The sequence below is a fragment of the Momordica charantia genome (assembly GCF_013281855.1).
Source record: "Momordica charantia cultivar OHB3-1 chromosome 8 unlocalized genomic scaffold, Mcharantia_2.0 BLBB01000008.1, whole genome shotgun sequence".
Lineage (NCBI taxonomy): Eukaryota > Viridiplantae > Streptophyta > Magnoliopsida > Cucurbitales > Cucurbitaceae > Momordica > Momordica charantia.
This window is the reverse complement of record NW_028275166.1, coordinates 9,178,064-9,202,917: the sequence shown is the minus strand read 5'-3', so window position 1 is coordinate 9,202,917 and position 24,854 is coordinate 9,178,064. Positions and strand designations below refer to the sequence as shown.

The 24,854-nt window shown below is 33.1% G+C and overlaps 3 protein-coding genes and 1 long non-coding RNA gene across 6 annotated transcripts; 2 read left to right on the top strand and 2 right to left on the bottom strand.

The window, feature by feature from the left end:
* Positions 1 to 645: 645 nt before the first annotated feature.
* LOC111016939 (uncharacterized) lies at positions 646 to 1,810 on the top strand. Its single transcript, XM_022292535.2, has one exon. The coding sequence runs from the start codon at positions 915 to 917 to the stop codon at positions 1,539 to 1,541; it is 627 nt and encodes a 208-aa protein (XP_022148227.1). The 5' UTR covers positions 646 to 914; the 3' UTR covers positions 1,542 to 1,810.
* A 274-nt stretch (positions 1,811 to 2,084) lies between these two features.
* TRM22 (DnaA initiator-associating protein) lies at positions 2,085 to 7,171 on the bottom strand. The gene is made up of 5 exons (XM_022292500.2): positions 6,173 to 7,171; positions 5,947 to 6,014; positions 4,083 to 5,834; positions 3,085 to 3,196; positions 2,085 to 2,970 (listed from the first exon to the last, which is right to left on the bottom strand). Exons 1-5 carry the CDS (start codon positions 6,324 to 6,326, stop codon positions 2,264 to 2,266), a joined length of 2,793 nt encoding a protein of 930 aa, XP_022148192.1. The 5' UTR covers positions 6,327 to 7,171; the 3' UTR covers positions 2,085 to 2,263.
* Positions 7,172 to 19,891: 12,720 nt separating this feature from the next.
* LOC111016971 (uncharacterized) lies at positions 19,892 to 24,854 on the bottom strand. Of its 2 annotated transcripts, XR_015793173.1 has the most exons (4): positions 24,481 to 24,851; positions 22,839 to 22,977; positions 21,458 to 22,449; positions 19,892 to 20,624 (listed from the first exon to the last, which is right to left on the bottom strand). It is a non-coding gene; the product is annotated as an uncharacterized LOC111016971 (long non-coding RNA). The 2 variants fall into 2 exon arrangements; XR_002602244.2 differs by having other exon boundaries at positions 21,458 to 22,977; positions 24,481 to 24,854.
* On the top strand, positions 20,079 to 22,391 carry LOC111016970 (uncharacterized). 2 transcript variants are annotated; one of them, XM_022292584.2, is made up of 6 exons: positions 20,079 to 20,468; positions 20,573 to 20,692; positions 20,821 to 20,886; positions 20,971 to 21,039; positions 21,131 to 21,208; positions 21,969 to 22,391. In XM_022292584.2, exons 1-6 carry the CDS (start codon positions 20,079 to 20,081, stop codon positions 22,017 to 22,019), a joined length of 774 nt encoding a protein of 257 aa, XP_022148276.1. In that variant the 3' UTR covers positions 22,020 to 22,391. The 2 variants fall into 2 exon arrangements, with proteins under 2 accessions (XP_022148276.1, XP_022148275.1); XM_022292583.2 differs by lacking the exon at positions 21,969 to 22,391 and having other exon boundaries at positions 21,131 to 21,280.

Sequence of the window (24,854 nt, the reverse complement as noted above, 5' to 3'; positions counted from 1 at the left end):
AATTATTTTTTAAATAAACTATTGTACCACATATCGCCGGTCGGTTTTTTATTTTACAAAATCGACACCGATCGAACCGTTCATCAAACCAGCTGCGATCAGATTGGCTTTTCGAAATTTTTTGTTCACTCCTACGCTAGTAGTAACATCTAAGAAAGTAGTGCGATGGAGTAATTCTAGTAGTGTAAGATTTGTTGGAGATCCAATTAGGTATTTGCTAAACATAACTCTGCAAATTAGATAAGAGATTTGAGTAGAGATAAAATTATAGTATAATAAATAATTAAGTTATATCTCAAGTGATTTTGGTGCAATGCAATAATCACAACTTTGGAAGAAACGAAGTTTGCTAATAATGGGAATGTAATTTTGTCGTTAATCTTGTAAAATTTTAATCTTTAAATTTAATATATTAAAAAAATTTTATTTGAATTATTATTTTACAACACCGCGTTAACATACCACTAGGAAGAAATGTCCAAATGACATGTCCAGCTCCGTGTGAAAATATGTTAATAAAACGATAGTTTAATATCGATGCATCAACTTTTGCTCGATAAAATTCACCGTTATTTTTCTACCGAGAATCTGATTGAGAATTTTTAATAGATTAAAGATGAAAGGGCCAATCACAATTCACAACACAAATCAAACGGTCCACAGTCGATCAAAAAGATTTAAACTTTGGAGGACCCCACACCCCAATAAGAACGTTAGAAGCATAGAAAAGTGAAATCGAAAATCACAGAATCTTTTCCTCTTACCCAAATTTCAGACCGTTGAGAAACCTAATTCTCCTTTTTCAAAAGAAGAAGAAAAAACCAAAGCTTTTAGTAATCTCTTGTCTTCACCTCGTTAAACAAAAAAACAGAGCACCCAGAAAGAAAAAACAGAGCTTCTTCAAGCATTCAACAATGGCGGACCAAATCGACCATCTCCCCTTCCACGCCATCGACCCCAGATCTCTACTCCTCCACCAGAACTCCGGTGCCGATCAACCCATTTCTCTACGGCTCACGGCGGGGAGTTTTTCGATGGAAAGAGGGCCCAGGTACAGAGCCTACGCAGAGCTCAGAGAATCTAAGCTCAGGCGGAGGAACGCGAGGTACTGCGACGGCGAGGCGCCGGAAAAACCCACGCCGCCGGCGAAGAAGCAGGTCAAGTTTCTGGGTTCGGAAACCGTTCGGAAGAGGTCGGCGGCGGTGGCGCAATCGGTGCCGGATTTCTCCGCAGCGTTGAGGAAGGAGAACAGAAAGCCACCGGCGGCGGCGCTGCCGCCGGTGATGGAGATGACGCCACCGGGGAAGACGTGGGGGAAGAACAACGTGGGGCAGGGTCTGTCTAATTCGAGAGGGAGTAAGTCAGCCAGTGCCGGGGAGAAGAGGGGCGGCGCCGGCGGTGGGTTAACGGCGGCGAGAAAGAGTTATGCCGGATTTGAAGAGCTGAAGGGGTTTTCTACGGCGGCGGCGAACGCCATTAATGGCGAAATCAGGAGAGGAGGAAGGAAAGGGAAAACTGTATTGGGAATTAGACAGATTTGAAAAAAATGAAACAAGTGATTGATTTTCAATGGAAGATTGAATACTATTATTGTTCTTCCACTTTTTTTTTCCTTCATTTTGGTGGAATTGGGTTTGTTGTGTTTTATTTTTTATTTTTTGGTTACCGTTATTGGATTTGAGAGTACTTTTGATTCTTTATTTGTAATGAATATCTGAAGTTGTCGGAAATAATGAAGTGAGATTAAAAAGAATCTTATTATTAATCTATGTTTAATCATCATTAATGTAATGGGTATTGATTTTATGCAGTTACATTTTTTTTTATATATATTTTGTCCATTTCTTTATCATAATTGTCAAACTTACAGATATATGGAAGTATCAATGGAAATGTTGACATTACTATGAACATTTTCATCGTCTAAAAAAAATGTAGATTTAAAAAAATTGTTCTTTATTTTTAAAATTTGGCTTGGAATTCACATATACATACCAACCAAATTGTAAAAAAGGTATAAATATTAATAAAGGATTTTCAAAAAATAATAATAATCATAAGACCAAAGAAATGAACATAGCTGCTTAAAATAAACATCTGAAAATTAGATGAACAGATTTGAGCCAACTGCAAAAACCTGCTTTCAAAATTATTCAAGAACACAATGGGAGCAACAATGAACATCTACAAATTACATTCACCTTCATCCTCCAATCCATTTGTACACAAAACCTACAACAACACTACTAAATGACATTCAAAATCAGCCCCTCCTACATTCCCAAAGCTCTGTTACAATTTCATCAATCAATATTTGAAGTATTTCCACACCAATTTCTGCCCCACTTTCCAATTCTTCAATGCTAAAATCACTCCATTTCCCCAAAGAATGGCTCATTTCCCATTCTACTATCTCATCTGTCACCATCCCAACAAAATCCCCCCATTTCTTGATCTTCTTCTCGACGTCTTGAATAACCACTCTCGCGCTTGGTGCTGGGAATGTTCTTGTCCAAGCATTGGATCCACCGTAGTAGAACTGGCTGTGTTTTGAGTCCAGGCATTCTATCAGACAGTCGAAAAGAAACTTTCTTAGATGGTTTACCTCCTTGCTGTTCTCTGAATTGCTCATGTTGCTTGAGTTTGTCCACATTTCGCAAGTGAATGTTTCCAGTTCGTCGACGAAAAGGGGGGGCACGATGAGAAGGTTGTTTTCGTACCTGCCGAACAAAATTTCGGTGTTGAGCATAACCTCTCTGGCATGAGTGAGCTTACTCCCGGTCAATCTGATACCGGTAAGGTTATAGCTCTGCAGTATGCTAGATATAGCATCGAAGACTTCGGTCACCCTTTCACTCCCGAGATTCCCTTCGCTCAAGGACGTTGCAGAATCTAAAAGATCGGCATCGGGCTCAGATTGCTGTGATTGATCGATAGAACAATCAACAGACTCAGCTGGCATCCTGCATCCTATAATGGAAAAGAAAATGCCATAAAGCAACTAATTATTTTCATATTCACATGGAGGTATTTCCAAAGAGCAGAGATTGAGCATTTTGGATACAACAAAATTTCACTTCTTACCTGAACTCTCATCCAGGCTACTGGACGAGAATGAAGCTTCAAGAACAGATCCCGGGCTATGATGATCTAGTCCTTTGGACGTTCTCGTGAGCCGTTCTTCATTTGAATCATCCTGGAAAGGCAGAATTGGTATCCACATCAGCCAAAATTAATTTAAATCTTAAACATCCATTAGAGAATAAGATGATATTACCAAAAGAATAAAAATGCAAGCTTGCATATCTGCGTTTAGTTTACCTTCCAGGAAGGTGCTTTAAACATCGAAAAACAAAAGCATGCTTGCATAGCCAATTGACAGACTAACATGACCATAAAATCAAATTCATCTAAATTTGCAAGATCATATTAGGTGCTGACAGAAACAAATATGCAACTTCGAAAAAAAAAAACACTGGCATCAGGTATTTAATTTAGGGTATCTACTTTTAGGCCATTTTCAGTTTCAAGAAGGACCAAATTAACTATTTATAGATTCAAGAAACTCAGCCTTCTAGGCTAGTTTGGTAACGTTTCCAAATTAACTATTTTCAGTTTCTCATTTCCAATTTTATTAAGAAATCTAAGCATTTAACAACTATTTATGTTTCTTGCTTTTCATTTGTTCAGAAACATTCTCAAAATTGTATAAAAATTTTGACAACCAAAACAAGTTTCTTATTTCTTGCTACCATTTCCATAAATATAAATCTTGTCTTATCATTCTTGTATCCGTGGGTGTTGGGAGTCATGCAATTATATATTTTTCTTTATTAAAAAAAAGGAAATGGAAACGTTACCAAATGGGCCCTTAATGTTTAATAGGTTAATTGGGAACTTACCTAACATTTAATAGTCAACTTTCATCAACTATCCAGATATTCCAATCTTTATTAATCTAAGAGAAGCTTACGATATAAAATGATGAAATATATAGGAAGCAATCACAGTATAAAAATGATTACTTTGCAGAAAGGGAAAAAAAAAAGAGCAAAAGTAAATAGAACGGAAAGGATTCTTACACAGTAAGTTACATCCATGTTGGAGCCCTCCAAAGAAACTTTCTGTGCGGCAGCTAAGGCAGATATCAGCTCCTGAATGATTACAGAAGCGGGTTTCTTCAATGGAGAACCCGACGCTGACTCATCATTTCCTTGAGAAGTTAATTCCTTCAACTTCTGTTCCAGGATATCTATGGCCTCTCCTCCAAACAAGGATGGCTTTTGGTAAGGCATATTTCCCTCGTTTGCCATGCTCTCATTCATCTCTGTAGCAGCTGTGGCTTTCTGCTTAATGGGAGAATCACAGATGAAAGAAACAGTGTCAGTATCCCTTCTGCAAACTCTATCACCGGCTTCTCGACGACCAGCTAATCTATTAGCGGCACAAGGCTGCTTTGTGGGGAGAGATTTCCGTTGAATTCTTGAACTCGTTCTAGGCAATTTATCGCACTGAGGGGATCGTTGTTTTGTAGCAGGTGAATCAACAGCATCTTTGCTTTCAATATGTCCACTTAAGTGTGCAGTCCTCCTTTTCCTTGGAGAGGTTCCTGACTGAGATGAGACATCTTCTCCTCCATTAAAAGATTTCCTTCCTACGCTAAACTTAGAATTTTCCACTTTAGCAGGCAGTTTTCCTCTGCTGCAGCCATTAACACTTCGATTAAAAGCAACAAAATTTTTTGTCTCGCCAACAGTATTCGCAGATGATATGGTGGTTCTTCTGCTCTGTAGAATACTTGACTTCGACTTAGGTGATACCCCATCCCTGACCGATGTCATACGAACTTCAGGTTGACTGCAATGCTTGACGACTGATGGTTCATTTGTCCTAAGCTTGAATTGTTGGCCGGAAGGCCTGGACAATGGAAATGGTGATCCATTGTTCAGAGGCAATCTTCCTGCAATAGAATAGAGTTGGGATTTTATACAGCCCTTAGATTCATTATGCTTGGAATCAAAAGATATAGGTTGATCACAATTGGTTTGGAAGACTTCATCACTTTCTCGCTGGAGGTGCAATTCAGGGGATATCATTTCACTCCATCCCAATCCCTGCAAAGAGTCGTTGGCATAAGTTGAATCGTGTGGCGGAATCGTGGATGGATATTCTTCCACAATGTTGTTGAAGACCTCAACTTTCAGCAAATTATTGCAATTTCTACATGATGCCTGTCCCATGAAGGACTGTGAAGAATCATAACCTTCCAATGGTACAACTCCAATTTCCCTCGGTACAACCTCATTAGGAGAATAATGCATAGACTTTGGCAGTGTGATGGCAGATTTTGCTCTGTTTGATGCCTGCAAGCCAGGCTCCAATATTTTGCTAGCAACATCGATCAACCGGGAGGCTCTAGACACATTCCTCCCTGAGGGAAGCCTTGGACTTTTCGCCGATGAAGGAAATTTTGGAGGATGATGCTTCCTCGATCGCGACATAACACTCTTGTATTGCAGTACCTCAGCTCCTATTCGTCTCATCACCTTTCTCTCCTCTTGTCCTGTCTTCTGAAGCTTTAGAGGCCTTGCTTCAACTTTTGCACTTGCCTTTTCCAAATTCAATTCCTCCACAATTTTCTTTTCCACACTGTCACAAGGATTAGAAAAACCAGTCTTCTTCGGCCTTTCTCGACTTAAAACTGGCATCGACTCAAGACCCATGAGTCTTGCAACCAGTCCCGGTACTCGCATTTCGTTCTTGTGCTCTATATCGGTACAACGATTCCCATTCTTCTTGACATTTGGGAAACCACCTCTATTTTCATCAGCAATCTATTTCTCAAAAATGGCAAGGGCAAGAATATAAGCTTAAGAATAAAACAAACCTACTTAGAAAAGTAGAACAAAGAAGGAACTTTATTCGTGGAAGAGTATAACAAAATACCAAATGATTCTTCGAAACCGGCATCTTTTCGCCTCCTTTGAACTTCTTAGTCGATTGTTTCGTTCGAGCTAGCGAAACACAAAAGAACCAGATTTAAACTTCAAACTAGAATCTAGATAAAGAAAATGTAAGCCAAGCATCTATTCAAGTTGTGAATGAAAGGAAAAAAAGACACAATAGAACAAAATGAAGCCCTGTTATACAGAGAAATATAAAAGTAGGTAACCTGGAGGAAGCAATTTCCTGGAGAAGAGCTTCCTCTTAGCCAACCTCCGGTTCCAATCAAAGAGCTGGAAGAAAACGCCAACACACCCACCAGGCTTATGCGTCTTCTTCTCTGAAATAGCCAAACAAGACGATGCTCTCCCTGTATTTTCCATCAAACTCTCTAACAAAGACCCCAAAAACTGCCACGGGGCTGCCTCAGTTCTTCCAAATGTGCTTCTGCATTGTTCAAACGAATCCTAAAACTACATTCTCCGAGCCTTGTAACTCCACTGAATCGCACTCCCTTCAAAAACCCAACCCAAAAACACCGTACAAAAATGGCTATGATGCTCAATGAAACAGGTTCTCCAGAGAAAGCAAAAATATCACGAGACGCAGAAACAAAAACAGCTTTAAGAACAAAAAGAAAAAACGGAAGACGTACAATAATGGAGCAATGGGAGGTGTGGAGGCAAGAGAAATCCCTACCCAGGAAGGGTTTCTGAGAAATAAAAAGGGTAGAGAGAGTACTGAAGGCTGAGAAAGGCAAAAAAAAAATTACAGTTGCAGCGATAGAAAAACGACGAAATGACGGTGCCAAACCACGAAAACTTCAGCAGATTTCAGAAGATTACAGCCACACCACTGGCTAATTCCTCTGACCCTAATTAAGACTCACTCTGCCCATCACGCAAACGCCACAAACAAACCGCTCCACAACAAACAAACAAGAAGCGAAAAGAAAAGGAAAAATTGGGAAAAACGGAGCAGAGGAAGCAGAATTCAGAGCAGAGAGAGCCTCAAAAGCGGCGAAAGGGGAGCAAACCGGGTGAGACGACGTCGTATAATCGCGATAACCAAGAGAATTGATGCTCGAGGCGCTGCCCCTGCAAAAATGTCTCTCTCATTTCCAAAAATCGAGAGAGAAAGAGGAGACTTTTTGGAGCCGATTCTTCTGAGTTGCAGAGCAGTGAAACGAAGTTCAAACGCCACGCGCAGTGGAAGCGAAACTAGACGAGACGACAAATCGGAAAATATTGATATTATTATTTATAATTTGAATATTTGTTTAATAATGTTTGGTTTTATATAATTCTAGTGGATAAAAGACAAAATTTTCATTTGATTTCAAACTTTTGTGTGTTTTTTTTATTTTTTATTTATTTGGAAAGTAAACATTTGTGTTTAACTAATATTTTGTCACGTGTATTGCCGAGGATAATATTAGATAAAATTTATTGTTTTTAATAATTTATTTGACTTTTTTTTTGCTTGACCTTCTTTCAAACCCTCCTGAATTTTTATATTTATTTTAGGGTACATGCAAATCTATTATTAAATTTGAGTGGTGTTGTTTATTTACTTGACGCCATTTTTTTAGGAAAAAAATAGTTTTTTTTTCCAATTTCATCCTTGAATTTCTCACAAAAAAAAATGTGTTTTTAATTTCTATTTATGTTGGATTTTGAATAAGATGACACATCAGTGTGAACTTCAAATTTAGCAAATTGACTAACTACAAACAGAATCTTATACCATGCGGTATTAATCATGTATACTTTGAAATTTAAGTTGGTAATTAGTTTGAGTTGGTGTCAATCCAAAATTCAGTGAAGTTCATAGAAATTGCATGTGTTTAGATAGATGGAGCTCTACCTATTATAAAGGAGCCTTGGAAAATACAAATTTGTCACTCGCCATTATCTCGCTGACGCTTATCACTTTTTTGTAGGCTCTGCCAATACGATTCCAATTGGGGTATCGCCCATCCTCAAGTAGGGATCGAGTTGGTCTCCCTTTCGAGTCATATTAAGTAACTTTACTAGTCATACTTTGTCCTTAATAAATTTAGTTGAACCCCAACTACATGTTCCCAGATGAATGGTCCATGCAGTAGGTCCACCTATAACAATTTCAATTTTAATTCTAATAAGTTTTATCGTTAATATCATTAATATTAAATATATATATATATATATATATAATGTATGGTGAGTTAATTTGATTAATAGTGGATGGTATGATTAGGTAAATATATGTTAGATTTCTATAAAATACTTTAATAAAAATTCATGAAAAAACTAAAACAATGTTTTATTAAAATTTTAGAACCTAAGGTAAACTATTTGAACATTCTTAGACCATAAATAATGAAAATTCAACTCACATATGATTTAAATATTTAATAAGAATACATATATTTTAAATTAAGAAGTAATACATTTAAATAAAAATCAGTAATTTTAAAAATAGATAACTATGAAATGTATGTTTATTAAATATAATTAACTTATGAATTTTTAATAGTATTTATCTCTTGCACACATGACCAATCCAATATTAAAAGAAGTCACGTCGTCGATAATAATAATAATTATTTTTTTTTTAAATGGTGTTATTGCATTGAAGACTATCTATTAAAACTAAATATAAGCAATTGACAAAAATAATTTTAATATAATTAACTATTTAAAAAATCATATTTGACAGATATAACGCCAAAAAAAACTGATATTCTAGAATATTTATCTAATATAGAAAGTTGTTCAAATCTATGACCTTTAAAAAAATGTTATTATTGTTTTATTTTTTATTAATTTAAGAAACGTTTTTTTAGTATAACAAATGGAGTGGAAAATTCGAACCCGTGACATCTTGATCAAAGATAAGTATCAATTACCTCTGAATTACAATGATAATCGACATATATCTTTAATCAAGAGATTGTGAGTTCGACCCCACTCCACATGTTATACTAAAACAAATAAATAAATAATTATTACTGAATTAAACTTGACATTAATTTAAGAAATGTTATTAATATCATAATCAACTATATTCAAACTAACGTGATTAAAGATTCTTATACGATTTCAAAACTCTCATATTTTGACTATTGGCATAAATTGATATTTTTTATTAAAATTAGGAGGAAAATATTGTCCAAACCATATTTCTCCCCTTCATAAATTAAATCATTTTTATATATAGGGTATTGTGTATATAATACAACTATTAATTTTTTTTTGGACTCAACTAATTTTATTATTATTTTTAGGTAAACCAAAATCAGATTTAAGTTTGAAACTTTTAGTATGCAATAATAATAATAATAATAATAATAATAATAATAATAATAATAGTCTTTTAATTCTACATTTGTCTAGGAATAATAAAATGTTTAAAAATAGTTTCTTTTTTCAATAAGTCACATTTTGCTCATTAATATTGTTTTTCATCTAATATTCCCCTACTTAATACATGTTTCAACTAATCAGTGTAGCTCATATATATACACTCAACATCAAAACAAGACACATGTTATAAGTCCATATTATTTACTTAATTACTTCATATTAATTAACAAGTAACCTATGACAAGAACTACAATGATTTTGTTTTTAATCCTTAAATTTGTAAGGTTATTCCACTTTAATCCTTGAAGTTTCGAAAATTTTATTTTAGAATCTAGATTTTCAAAATATCTATATTTAATCACCATTTTAGTTATAACTTTTATTTTGATTTTAACATATTAATAACATGACCTCAACATACTAACCATATCAGTCTAAAATCGAGTATTTGGTAAGTAAATTATAGCAAAAGAAAATAATCAAACAAGCAAGGCGTAAAAATTTCGTAGATATTTTTGCATGTCGACATCAACATGAGATTGAGAGATACATCAATTAATATTGCAAAAAAATCGATAAAATATCATTAATACAATATCTAATATTAAAAACCATAAAATTACTTAAAAAAGGTGAAATATAACTTTCTCATAAATATTTATCGATATATTGATATTTTATATGTTTAAAATTTTTGACTAAAATAATTTAAGAGGAGTATTAGAAGTTTGAAGAATGAAAGAGAAATTTGTTGTGTTGTGTTAGGGTAATGGCGTCGGGTCTACGTCGGTGTGCTATTGGGAGCGTGATTTTCAAACCTTTTTCGAAAAATCATGACCCTCTTTTCACTCAAACCCACGCGCTGCGAGTAGCTTTTACGCTTTGCAACTCGCCGCCACAACTGTTAGCAGTTTTACGACAAGAGTTTTCGCCAGCTGAATTTTTGTTCATTTGTTTATTTTATTTCTAACATTTTCCCATCATAAATGGGCTCTTGTCGGTGCTACCATACCATCGGAATTGGATTTTTCCTCTTTGGATTTCCTTTTTCTTTTTTCCAATTATCCGACAAGAAATTAGAAATAATTATACATGATTTCTATCCGTTTTGTTCTTTTTTCGAGACGATACTATATTTGTAGTAAAGATTCTAAATGTCGAGCGAAAATATTTGTTGTTACTAAATACTAAAAGGTCAGAGATCTACGTCGAGCTTCTTGACCAAGCTGACGGAATGAGCTATGTAAGAATACCGACATGTAATGAACAAACACTCACGCTCAAATTAGTCTATAGTTCGAGTTGAAAGGTCGGTTCAAGGCATATATAAGCGCTTACCTACGAGCGAAATGATAGGGTATTTATAGGCATTGGGGGAGAGACCGTGTCGTTACCGGTGTTGTAAAGTTTGATACAAGGTCGTAACTGGTTGTGCTCCTTAACTCGGTATGGATGCTTTAAGAAGTATGCCGTGGTGGAGCGAGCTTCGGAAATGATATGTTGGGCACAAGTAGACTATATTTTTGGAGGCCGAGCTAATGAGCATGGTAGTAAGTAGAAGTATGAAAGAGTAACGTGCGATCATCTCTTCTCGATATAGTCCATGTGGCATACTGCATTTTTATCCTTCAACAAAATTGAAGTTCCAATTTTGTTTCAATTTTATGAAAATATCAATGCAAATATTATAAATATTTCTTAGACACATGAAAATTAAAAATTCTTCAACAATTATTTATTTAATAACGAAGTGTTTCACTAATTTTAAATAAATTGAAAATTTTTATTATTAAAATTATGTTCTCATTAAAGATATTTTGTTTACATTTTATAATTTTTTATATTTGTCAATTTTTTCCGATTATATAAAAATGTTGATTCGTCTCTTATATGTTGATATTGAATCCATAGACATTGAATCCATAGACGTAAACAATTAAGTAACTATTGAGTAAGATCAAACTAGAACTTGTGCATTTAAAAAAAGAATCAATAATTCTAAGAAGCATGGTGTATTGAGAATCATGATTCTAATTAACTTACATTAATTTTAAGGTATTTCATAGTTTGTTAGGATCAATACATTCATATTTCTTGTTGGGTTAGAGTTTCACATTTCTTTATCTAATTAAAAATCAAATTAATTGAATTAGACACGTGACTAAAAATGTATCAATTTACTATACACTTTTTAAATTCATGGACTAATTAGACACAATCAAATACTCTTAAGTTTAAAACGTTTCCCAACTTTAAAGAATAATACTAATCACGAAAAGTCTCCAACTTTTAAAGAATATATAATACTAATCATGAATATTTTTAGGATCGAATGAGACTATTTTTATTCCTATAAAGTTTTTAAAAATCTTTTTAAATTTTGTTGCGTTTGAATCACTACATTCTGTTACTATAAGTTTACGTGCTTTTTTAATTACTTGACTTTGCAATTAGGCTGACATATTTTCATGGTTGAATTTTGAGGCATTTATATACTTTAGTTTTGAGTTTTTTTAGATGAATTCTAAGTGATTTATTCGTTGATTCATAAATAATTTTTTGATTTAATTTTGAGAAGACATTAACCACCCATTCTTCTTACCTAGAGTTTAATTAAATAAAATTGAAAGTTTAACATTAAAACAACTCGTTTAAAATAAGTATAAAGGCAACATGGTGATCTCCCTGAAAATTTTGAAAGCTAACTAAATATTTATAGCATATGATATACCGATAAAATACGAGTCACGTTGTACCAACTCCTAATATTAATTAAATTGGTATAGCATAAGGTAATCTCATGGAACAAAATTTCCAATTGGTCCCCACTTCCTCAGTCTAGATTTCAATTGACAAGAGGAAGTGGTTGAGTGTAATGAAAATTAAAGAAAATGGTCCACACCAATTGGCAGAGGAATTTTGTATCATTCACAAATATACAATAAAAATACAATAATAAATGAGCTTTCAACTGTAGCTTTCCAAGCAGAATATGGATGAAATGAACATAAAAAGCAAAGAAAGAAAACAAGGAATAAAAGAAGAAGGAAAAATGGTCCAAACTCAATTGATTCTCATTTCTCCATTGTCACTCATCCCTTTGTTTTCTCTTGGCTAAGTTATATCAAATGTTCTTGAGTTTCAGTGACCCCTAAGTAAAGAAAAGTGAATGAAAAAAAAACGTTACAAATGGTTATGGGGTGGTTTTTATAAGGAAAAAAATGGAGATGTACAATTTGTTTCGATATTTATGATGTTTTTCACTGTCACACGGTAATGATAAAATTTCATGACCAACAAAAAAACCATCACAAATTGTTATTGGTGCATTTCTTAGGTGAAAATAAAGATTTTAGGTAATCGTTCTAACGGGATGAATGAAAATAGGAATTTGAAAGAGTGTAGAGAGATGGTCGAGAAGCGGGCAGGCCTAGGTAGCCGACAGCGACAATTGACCATCTTGAGCAGCAAGAATGAAGCTCACTTCTCTCCATCAAAAGAAAAAAGAGTATTCGAATCCGGATCCCCTATGATACTTGGCACGAAGCCATGGGTCCTAAGGGAGATTGAACCTGACTGTTTTCATTACGTGTTCTTTCTAGCTGTATAGGGAGGTTAGGAGTGAGTTAAGCTAATGCATACAACCAAGTTTATTTTATATTTTAAAATTCTTAATTTTATCTTTAATATACATAAATTAAGTAATCTTCGTAATTTACTGGAATTTGTTGATAAAATTGGTTGATGTAGTATTAAATTATTATTTTATTAACATATTGACATGTTGACAGCGAGAAACTCAATCTATCAATTGACAAAATTCTAACCGACCCTTCTACAAAATTCATTTTCGATATATTATCGTTAGTACAACAATGATTTATTGATATATCAATTTTTTTTTCCGACAAATTTTATCAAATCTTTCTATGGGGTGACTTAATCAATAATTTCCAATACATTAATGATAAAATCAATAAGTTTAAAAAATTAAGAATGGAATATTGGAAATTTACTTAAAAAATAAAACACCAATCGAGTATATTATATTGACTCAAACCCACAACCCATTTCAGACTTTGCATAGCAATCTTTTTCCATTTTAATTTAAACAAATAAAATGGTACCAAAAAGGCCAACATGATTATATCATTTCATGGCTTGATACTTTCATAATTTCATTTTATGATGGTTGGTGACATAGTTCAATGCAAATCATTAGGCTAAATTAATTATATGATTGAAAGAAAGATGTGATATTTATGGTATCAAATCAACTTTCTTATCTTATGTTAGATGTAACTTAATTGATTAAGGTAGGTAAAGTAATCCGTCAAATCTTTATCATCGTATATTTGTAGTTATATTATTAAAGAAATATTAAATAATAATTTTAGTTCTTGAAATTCCAAAATTGTATTTATTTAATGTTTATACTCTAATATAAGTCTAGTTATATCTGTTTAGTTTCCAAATTTTAAAATAATTACAATAAGTTCATGTAATTTTAATTTTGTGTTTAATACAGTTATGTTTGTTTACTATTTATATGTCATTATATTTATAGTCTAACTCGTTAGGTAATTTTCTTGAATAATATATAGTTTGTGTGAATATAACTATTGATTGAATTAACGATAAAAGTTTATTAGACAAAAATTGAAAATTTACAACTCTTTTAAAAACTTTTTAAAAGTATAAAAGAATTCAAAGATCTATTGAAAATATTGTGCATGGATTAAATAGGGAATGAATTGAAGTTTTAATTTAACTAAAAAGTTATTATTTCATAAACAAATTATATATTATATTGACCTAAATATGATTTAATTGGTTGAAGCGTTAATTTTGGTAGATTTAAACCTTCTTCTGTGATATTACATTAAAAATTAAAAAGAAATGAAAATGACAGATTTTATCCATTCTATGAACGGATTCAGAGTCTTATCCTCATCATTCTTTATGATATATGTTTTTTTTTTTAATAAGATGTGAAGTATATTTTTGTCCAACTAAATTACAAAAGTTACTCTTATGTTTGTTTTTGGTAATTTTTTTTAAAGGTTGAAATATTTTATTAGTCACAGTATTTTCGATTTTAATTTATTTTTATTCATATACTTTCAAAATATAATATTTCGAAACCAAAAAATTAAAATGAATAAAAGTGAAATACCACATGACTTAAAATAAACGTTTTGAAAACCTATAATATTTTAATGGATGAGAAAAGATTCATCCAGTCATGTCAAATTTTAGGAAAATCATGAAATTTTAATTCTTTAGATAAAAGATACTATTTTATAAATTGGAAAGTATCTTTTGCAATTACCTTTTTTTTTAATTTTTAATTTGAGTGAGATAATGAAGATGTCCCCTTGTCTCTTTTCATCATTTCATGATCTATTTTTTTCCATGTGGTATTGAATATTGATTGTGATTTGAAGAGAGGTGATAGTTCACGAAATAGAAAATATTATAATTCATAATGATATATTATAAGAAAGTAAACAACACAACAAATGTGTGGATGTTTTAACATATTTAAAGCTTAAAAAATATATTTTTGATCAATCAGTCTTGATTCATATTTAGTGGTTTGAAAAGTAACACTTTAGTTCTCAGATTTAGAAAATAGTTTTAGATATGGTTATTGAGTATAATTAATTTTAAGGTTTAAATACTATTTTGGTCGTCAAAGTGAGCATATCTCAGTAGTAATTGACATATATGATCTATCTAACTACTTTTAAAAACTGATCAATTTTGTTCTTAGTTTCAAAATTTTAACACAAATTTAATGAGTGAAATGTCATGCTAGAATCATGATTGAAATAAATGAGAAAAAGATAAAAATAAATGAACCAAGATGAACAAAAGTTGAAAGTATAGATACTAAAATAGATATTTTTAAAGTAGAGTTGGAAAAATTAAAGAAATATTAATTCATAATTATTCTAGAAGTCATAAAATTCCAAAACAATCAAGATTAAGTATCTAAGCATGGAAGAAAACCAAAATCTATAAAGAGATCAGAATTACCTGGAAGCATTAGGTAGATTGACCATGAACTACCATGAAACTGTGGTTTGTGATCTTACTCGACTATGCAATCCAGACCAAATATGGGTAATACTTTTGATGGAAAACAGAGGCTCAAGAAGCATAGTGTATTGGAACCATAATCATAAATTTATAAGTTAATCATAGGGTTTCCGATAATCCCTAAGATTAATGAGTTCGTTTCTACCCAGGAAGCCACACCTAAATGGAAAGTCATGAGCCTATAATCAAGATCACTCCTATACTAATTAAATAGCTCAAATATAATTGTTCTTTAATTTATTACCCACATATGAATTAATTATTAAATTAATTCCAATAAGTACATAAACCAAAGCAGAACAAAGTAATTAATTAATTTTCAATGTTAGAAGATTGAATAGTTTTTTTTTTTAATAATAGTTTGGTTATTTATTCCCACCAAAGTGATAGATGGTCCATGGGCACACACTTCTTTCCCTTGGCATTTTCCATGTCATTTTCCTCATTGGTAGTATTGTTAACTACCAGTACTATATTTTCATTCCTTTGCAAAAAAAATATATATATATATTTTTTCATTGCCCACTTGTTTTATTTTTTATTTTTTATTATTTTTTGTTAGCATTGTAACTAGATTTAATGAAATCAAATTATGATAAAGATTTCTATGTGATGAACAATATAATGAGTTAAGGTAGACATAGTTCAGCGGTAATTAACATATACCTTCACCATGAGTTTGTGAGTTCGATCTCTTACCCCACATGTTGTACTAAAAAAAATAATAGTACGATTATAGTACATGTGTTCTTCTATCCAAACTTGGACAACGCAAGCTTCATCGAATTTGGAAACTAATATTATTACATTGCATAAATTCTAAACTATTTTAAAATGAAGTAGCCATAATTCTTGTTGCATGTTAGTAGATCATTGAACGAAAGAGGCAGATACTTTAGCTAAAAAACAACTCTTAAATCTACTCCATCATAAAAAGTTGAATTTAGAGTGCTTTTAGAGCTAATTCGTTGAGTTTCTTTGTATTTTAGATCTATGGTCTCTAAAATTTTTCTTATCATTGTTGGTTTTGAGGAAGCTATAATTAATAGAATCCTCCATTTGATATTCTCATAATCATTTGGCAAGAATAAAATTTGAATATTTTCCACTCCAATTGTTTTTTTTTTCTTTTTTTAACATTAATAGAAGGGTGAGTAAATGGGAGATAGTTGAGGATGACTTTCTTTGGGCTGGCTCCTCACGTGGAAGGCCCATGATGGATTAAATTCCATATATTTTGTAATAGATTAAATATATGTTTTCGTCTATAATATTTGAATCTTTTCTTAATCTAGTCCTATTATTTAAAAGGTTTTAATTTAATCACTTGGATTTTAACATTTTTTTAACTGGTGAATGTTAAAATTGACTACGGTAAACTTACATGACATATACTCAGGGAAAATTTAGAAGAGAAAAAAATGTTATTGAGAGGAAAAAAACTCAAAACTTTTACCTATTTCCTGGAAATCTAGAAAAGAAATTGAAAACTTTCCCCTCTTACATGATTTTTCACATCTCTAAATTTCTGATAATTCACTTAATTGATGAATTTCAAATCAAATATGAGAGAACTTCAAAATGCATAGATATTGAACAGTCTAAATAAGGTGCATATGTGAAGTGCCAAGTTATTGGGCATGCACAATACTTAGCACCGTAGCGCCCAAAAAACCACGCAACTATAACTACTTAGACCCCAAACGTGAGCAACTTCTTACCTTTAAATATAGCTTTCTATCACAATTTGCATAGATTTGAGAAGGGGGCTTAATAACAAAAATTTTCATTTCGAGTGATTCTTACCCGCGAGGAACAATCAAAACTAAAATTCATTCGTCAAAACAAGAATAACTCAGCGGTAATTGACATATATCTTTAACAAAGAGGTCGTGAGTTTGAATCTCCTTCTCAACTTGTTGTATTAAAAAGATAAAAATAAAAATACTAAAATTCCTCCGTATCCTATATATTTCATAGGGGAACCTACAACGATAGCACATCATTTTTGTGACAATTAACAAGATGATTACGGAAAAATTCTTTATAATTTTGGGGGATAAAATATAAGCTTAGTATTTGAACTATCAATTTTTATCTTATTTTATTTTATTTGTATAACAGGTCTATGATTTATTAGACATTTTTAAAAGTATATATATCAATAAAATACAAAATACAAAATTTAGATATTTATTAGACATTTCTTAAAGTTCAATGACCTATTACAATATTACTGTCATATTATGGACTAAATTGGTAACTTAACCATTTTTTTTAGTTTGGTACAATAGATATGGAGATGGGAGATTGAACCTCCAACCTTTTAAAAAAAATTGATTTTAAAAAATTGTTCCGACATGCGAAGGGAATTAAATTCCAATGATGCTCCCTTTGATTGATCAATGTGTGATGTTCCCATAAAGATTCATATAGATACATAATAAAAGATTCTCTATTGATTCAAACACTGTACTGTGGGATAGGGATAGGGAAAGAGGGGAAAAAATGAAGATTTTAGATAGTACTTTTGATCAAAAAAAAATCCCTTTCGTTCAATGGGAAAATGGGTCAAAATTCTATGGGATCAAACCCATGAACTTAAAGGAATGCTGGAAAGAAATAAAAAAAGAAAAAAAAATAGAGAGGGGGAAAAATAAGTAAATAAAAATTAGGCAGTAGAACCCATATTCCAAATAATTAATTACTTGAATTGTTTAAGTAACTTTCAATTTTGTCCCTTATTTATTTTTTGCTTAACAATATAAATAAGTGAGATTATAACTCATAATTGTTAACTTCTCTCTTCTAAAAGAATTGTTTTATGAACTCTAAAACGGGTTTAAGTTTGGATTCTTAGCTTTGCTTATGATTTCACATATATTATTGGAAATGAAAGCAACCGAAAAATGCCACACCTACTTGAGATGCTTTTTGAACAAAATACAAGAATAGTTTATGATCGAACTTTTGAATAAATTTTGTTTCGAGCAATCGAAAGAGATGAAAAAAATGACATTCAATTGTGTTTAGAAAGAGTTACGGCAGAAGAACAAAGAAAAATGCAACAACAGAGATTAAAAAAAAAGGTCCGAAGAGGACACTCAAAAGTTCAAAACCATGCACATGCAGAGCTTAGATCATTCCTACAAGGGGCATAGAAACTTTTAGTTGCAACAGTTATATTTCTCCATCAGCATCTTTTATGAACACACCAGCAGCTCCTTGCAAAATCCGCTGTTACCGATCCTAAACTAAGCATTCGATGAACAAAGTTGCATATGCTTCGAGAGCCGAGAGGAAATTTGCTTTCCTTGCTCACACTTTCAAGTCCTTTCATGTAAGATAGAGCCCCACATGAAAACCAAAGTTATGAAAATGGTTATGACAAGTAACAAGATGACCAGATTTTACCAAACACAAACTTGCTGGTCATCCGTTCCATTATAGAAGCTAATTGGGATGGGCGAAAATAAAGCATTTATGACAATTTCCAAAGTAAAGGCCTTCTAACATTCAAAAAAGAAAAAATGACAGTGGTGATTGTGACTTCAGATTCAAGAATACAGAGAGTACAAAGATATTTTTAAATTTTGTTGTTCTTATTCAAAATCTTTAACAGCAAAGGACAAATGACATTTTCAACACACATCTACAAACCTTAGGAAGGACAAGACTCATCCAACTTCATCTACCTCCAAATCAAACTCAGATTCTAAAAGTTAGCACTTACTTCATAGACTTCACACCAGTTTACACAACTATTCATCAAACTTTATCTAAGACAGATGTCAGATATGTATTTATTAAACATATAACCACAAAAAAAAAAAATAATAATAGTAATAATAAAATGGTTTTCTTAAAAATAGAAACTTATCAGTGAGTAGCTACAATCATGCATGCAAAATCTGTTTCAAGAAAGTGACTTCTCTTCAGCTCGTTTTGGTGCTTCACATCACAATCAATAGTAGTTGTGAGCCAACAATGTTATTTCCATCATTTTCATTTCAAGAACAGGCACTAATCATCCAACCAGTTCCAAGAAATTTAATACATCCAATATGTTCTGTCCTAGAATCATTTGGACAATTATCAGAATGGTAGGAAATTTTCTGAAAATTTAAGGATTACCTGCAAGCTTCTGTTTCACTTCATCAGTAATCTAGTTAGCCTTCTCAAAAGAGAGCTTCTGTTCGTTTTTTAAAGTATTTCAAGAAAGGAGGAAGGGTAAAATATGAAAGCAGCCATGGTTGGAAAAGGTTAAGACATACAAAAGAAGATTCGAGATAAACAAGATCTGTATACTTATCTTAATTTTTCCTCTTTATGGCTTTATCCCTCTTTACACTAAAATCTTGATCAATCTCACTCTATTTCCACAAACAATAGAAAATCAATCCAATCATAGATGCTTACATATGCCTATACATATTGGATAACATGTATATCCTTATCATGGACCCTACTTATCAGCGAGTTTCAACATCAGAAAATGAGGTTGTGACCAGTGAGGCAGATCACAGGTGCTAGCTATCTAGCAATGATCTTCATTTACTTAATTTTGAAGGAAAACATAAATTACATCCACGTCCAAACGGTAAATGTATGATTTTTATTGGCCAGTTCAATTTAAATGATTCATATAAATAGTTAGGCCAGCAAGCTTTGAGAAACAAAGTCATGACAGAGTTTAGACAAGACCTGCATCACTTTGAGTCGTCCAAAGCATCATCTGAAGAAAGGGGTTTGAATATGGAAGTCATAAACCAGTTCTCTAATATGACAGAGAGCATGTTAGAGGGTCTCAATGAAACAGAGTTCTCAGTGGAAAACTTCTTGGGTTACAATTTCCAGTTACCAGAAAATGCAACGCCAAGCTTGACTTCCGATTTTCCTTGTGTTACTCTAGTGAAATGTCAGAACGAGTTTCCGGCAATAACTCGAAGCAGTCTGATGGTAGATAAGGCTCAAAAAACCATGAAGATAAAAGCAAAGCAAGTATCAGAAAGCAGCTCAGAAACCCCTTGTGCAGCTTTTGGAAACGACAGTAGTAATGCTAGGAATTTGAAAGCAAGTCTCAATTCTTCATCAAATTCTGTCTATTTGGTTTAAACTTTACTTTCTCTCTCCATGACTATTAGATGTGCGTTCTTATTGTTTCTTTGTTCACCCAGAACTTAAGAGGAGGAAGGAAAAGAAGGAACTGTGAGAAAGAACCAAAAAAGCCTGCAGAAGTAGTTCACGTTAGAGCAAAAAGAGGTCAAGCTACAGATAGTCACAGTTTAGCGGAAAGGGTATCTTACTGAATTATATAATGTTTCTTCCTAAATATAATCTGTTTTATGGATTAATGTACTGGTCCCCTATAAAGAAAATCATGAAATGAAGAATCCAATACTAAAATGATCTTTCTATATTTCAGGTGAGAAGAGAGAAAATCAACAACAAATTAAAATGCTTGCAAAACCTTATTCCAGGTTGCCACAAGGTAATTTCCTTTCCTGGACTCTGGTCCTGTTTACCAAAACATTGGAGTCCCAAGTTCAAATAAAACTTCCATCATTTTTTACAGACAATGGGTATGGCAATGGTGTTGGATGAGACTATCAATTACGTTCATTCACTACAGAATCAGGTTGAGGTGAGGTGGAGAATGAAAAAAATTGTCATAAGAATTTATAATGTTTTCATCTTATAGCACTGATCTATATTTGCTTTGTTCCTAAATTCAGTTTCTCTCAATGGAGCTTGCAGCTGCATGTTCATCTCTAGGCATAAATTTTGGCGTGGGAGCTATCAGAAAAGCTTTGGTACTCCAACAACTTCACAAAAGATTATTAACTTTTGACATTTTATTTTCTACTATTGAAACTGTTGGGTAAATGAGTGCCTAATTCAACTTGATTTATTTAGAAGTCCATTTTATGGAAGGGCGGGAGAAAGTTACTTCCTTTTTTCTTTTTTCTTTTCTTTTTTTTTTTTTTGGCAAAGTTACTTCCTTTTTGACAAAGATAGAAGTATGACTAGGAGAATGAAAAGAACTAGAGAAACTTATATACCCTTATTTATTTCAGTTCACACATGTTCTTCACTCGCCTCACCTTTTTGCTTCGTGCCTTTACTCATTACCCAAGAAATACAACCATCATCTACCAATCGTGTTTCTCTCCTCCACTGGTACCACTGGATAATCTCTGTAAAAAGTTAGAGACTTCAAGGAGAATTTAAAACGTTCCTTCAACAAAGGAGAGGAAGGAGGGAAAGAAGAGGAGAAGGATGTCAAGAGGATGTCGATAGATAACCAAAAATATGTGGTGTTGATTGGCTAGGAGTGAGGTTGCCTAAAAAAGGAGAAGTATTAAAAATAATTTTTTGTCTAGACTTATTTTAACATTAATATTTTAGGAAAATGGTGGATCAACTAAGCTGGTTCAGCTGGACAAGGCTAGATTCCCAAGCAATAAAATGGCATAAAATAAATTAGTTGCTAAGTATGGAATCCATATTGGTGCTTTCTTTATTCATTAGTGTTGAAATATTGATGTTTAAGGTTTAAGCATAATGCTGCAGGGGACAAGATCACATGAGGAACAGGAGATGGAGAAACAGATGAGGAAATGATAAAGAGAGCACAGTTGCTTCCACTTGGGTAGCCCTTTTGACTGCAAATGGGGCATTAGTTATCTGTTGTCACAAATCACATGAATTTGCTTCCTATATTCACTTTCTCTCTAGGCAAACAAGATAGTGTTTTTTGCACAAGTCCACAAAACGCTGAAAACAAAACTACCAGAGAGTGATGTATCGATTTTACACCTACCTACTGTAAATTGCAGATAGTAGAACAGTACAACCAAATACCTAATATTGTCAATGTCGGGTCGGTCTGGGCTTTTTAACAGCTTCTTGATGGGATTTTGCTATCTTGTCTGTAAATCATGTATGTCTACTGGTTGAAACAGCTGATGGAATGACATCTGGTCAAATTCGACATTTCTGATGCTTGAGAGACTGTGATTCTCTCTTTCAACATTGCACTGCCATTTTTTGTCTTCAGACAAAAGAATGGGCTCTTTAAAACTCTAAAACGATCAAATGGAAGGTAACTACATTATCTAATGCCTCCTATATTCTGTTTTTCCAATGGTGAAAGTTGCAATGATGGTTATTGACTCAACGATCACAAAATTATTAAATGCGGATCAATACAGATAAATAAATAAACATGAAACCAGAAATATTTTCAAACGCTAAAGGAAACTATGCAGAACAGGATTTTATCATGAGATTGATTAAAAGTGATGGTTTAATGTAAAGATGTCCGTTAAGTAAAAAGAAGGTTTAGTCAAGACATGGCAAAAGTGAAGAACAAGAACTTACTGAACACAAGCTAAATACATTAAATAGTATGCTACATTAGTATAGCTAAGTCAAGAGTACCAATTTCCTTGGATTGTATCACTTTGTGATTTGGATTTCCCAATAATCATGCATGTGTATAACAGAGAATTAGTTGTATACGGCCTTGGGGCAGACGCGGGTGCCCCTGGGTATAAGGGCAAAGCTCCGACTTCCGGTTCTAAAAAAAAAAAAGAAGAATTATTTGTATCTCTAGTGCCACTTAAGTCAATTTAGAGATAACTCAATTGAGAAAAACAGTTGACTTGTATTGATAAAGACAAATATCATAAATTTTTGTAGCGTGTCTTGATCTTGAATAATTATTATATGTTGAGACATTGAATGGTCTTCAATTCAGAAATACACTTAACCAATTCTCATACTTTTAGGTGCAGTACTTTAGTCTTAATACTAAGAGTTAATCTTCCGTCTTCCCAAATGATCCACCACTAAATTCAGTGTACTTCACAAAGATTGTGTGAGCCGAAAGAGCCTTACTTTTAGAAGATATTATGTCCATAGCTTTTACTTTTGGAGTGATATGAGTAAAGAAAGAACAGATTACGTTTATAGATGTGTTGGGCAACAATCGAGGCAAAATTGATCCACGATGTTCTCGCTATGTTATTTTCATTTGTCCCATGATAACTCATGCACAACTCAACAAACTTTCCAAAAGATAAAAACATTGTGAAACAAGAGTGGAAGTTTTGTGGCCAGAAAAGAACACATAAAATATAGAATATGGCCTAAAATACAAAAGCAGAGTACCCACCCTAGGTTGGCGTAGTGGCTATTGGGACAAGTGAAAAGTAAAGAACTTAGAGGAAATACTTCAAACTGTAACGGCCACCTACCTAACATACAAAATCCTCAAAGTTTGAAAACTAATTGTAGTAGGATCATGTGATTCCATGTGATCAATCGAGGTGTTCTTAATTGTCCCGGAGTCTCACAAATATTAGAAGGAAGGGAAAAGAAAACAAAAAAGAAAAAAGAACAACGTTAAAGCATATGAAGAATATAATATGCAAATAAATGGTTCTTAATTGCACTGTCCCTTGTAAGCTTAAACTCAAGCCATGTCTTGACCCAGCAAATGATTACCTACCTTCCACCCTTCAATGGTTATTCCAAAGCTCCAAAAATAAATAAGGAAAAGAAAACCTTAGAAAACCAAATAAATCAAACCCACAATAAATAAGATCATCATGCTTTTACATGATTAACAGGCCTGTCTGCTAACAACCAGGCACTGCAGACTTCATCAGGGACGTCTCACAGTACGTCCAAATCATAGGGTGTGGACCAAACCAGATACTCTCTAAAATCCACTTTTATTTCACACCCCATCCTTCTCCAAAATCCAAACGGCTCTCTCCTTCAGGCAAGGAGGAGGATGTATCATATACTGGTGGTTGAAGGACGACCACCAGCTATGAAGAACAGAGGAAAAAATTATGGAAGACCCCACAAATAAATTGAACAAGAACAAAAGAAAACAGACAGAAATTATAATTGGGGGCTAACCGAATCGGCCCTACGGACAAACGATTGGCAAAAGATCCGATGGCCATGGCTTGATTAAAGGGAATGGAAAAACAGTGGGGGGAACAGTCATTGGGGCATTTCATCGAATACATTGCATACGAAGATGTGGTGTTCAGTGATGGGGGCTTACCATGGCGACACGAGGACACAGCAGAATGGTGTATCGGTATCATTTGCCGATCGCCATTGTAGAATCCTCTAAAAATCTGTACCAATCATTTGATTCCATCATATGAGATGGGTATGAGGTCGTGGTGGAAGCTCGAAAATGGGCATATCTGATTCTGTATGGAAAGAACAATAATGCTGAAATCTTCGGATGGTTTCTTCTCTAAAATTTTTTTTCCTTTTCTTCTTTCTGTTTTCCCACAAGTGCCAAAATCTCTTTCGGGATTGAGATTTGGTTCATAGTGAAAGAGTTGCATGGAGCGAAACACCGATTTCTTTTTTCTCTTTGAAAAGTCGTTGATGGAACTACGCTCAAATTGGCTTAGAATTCTGTTA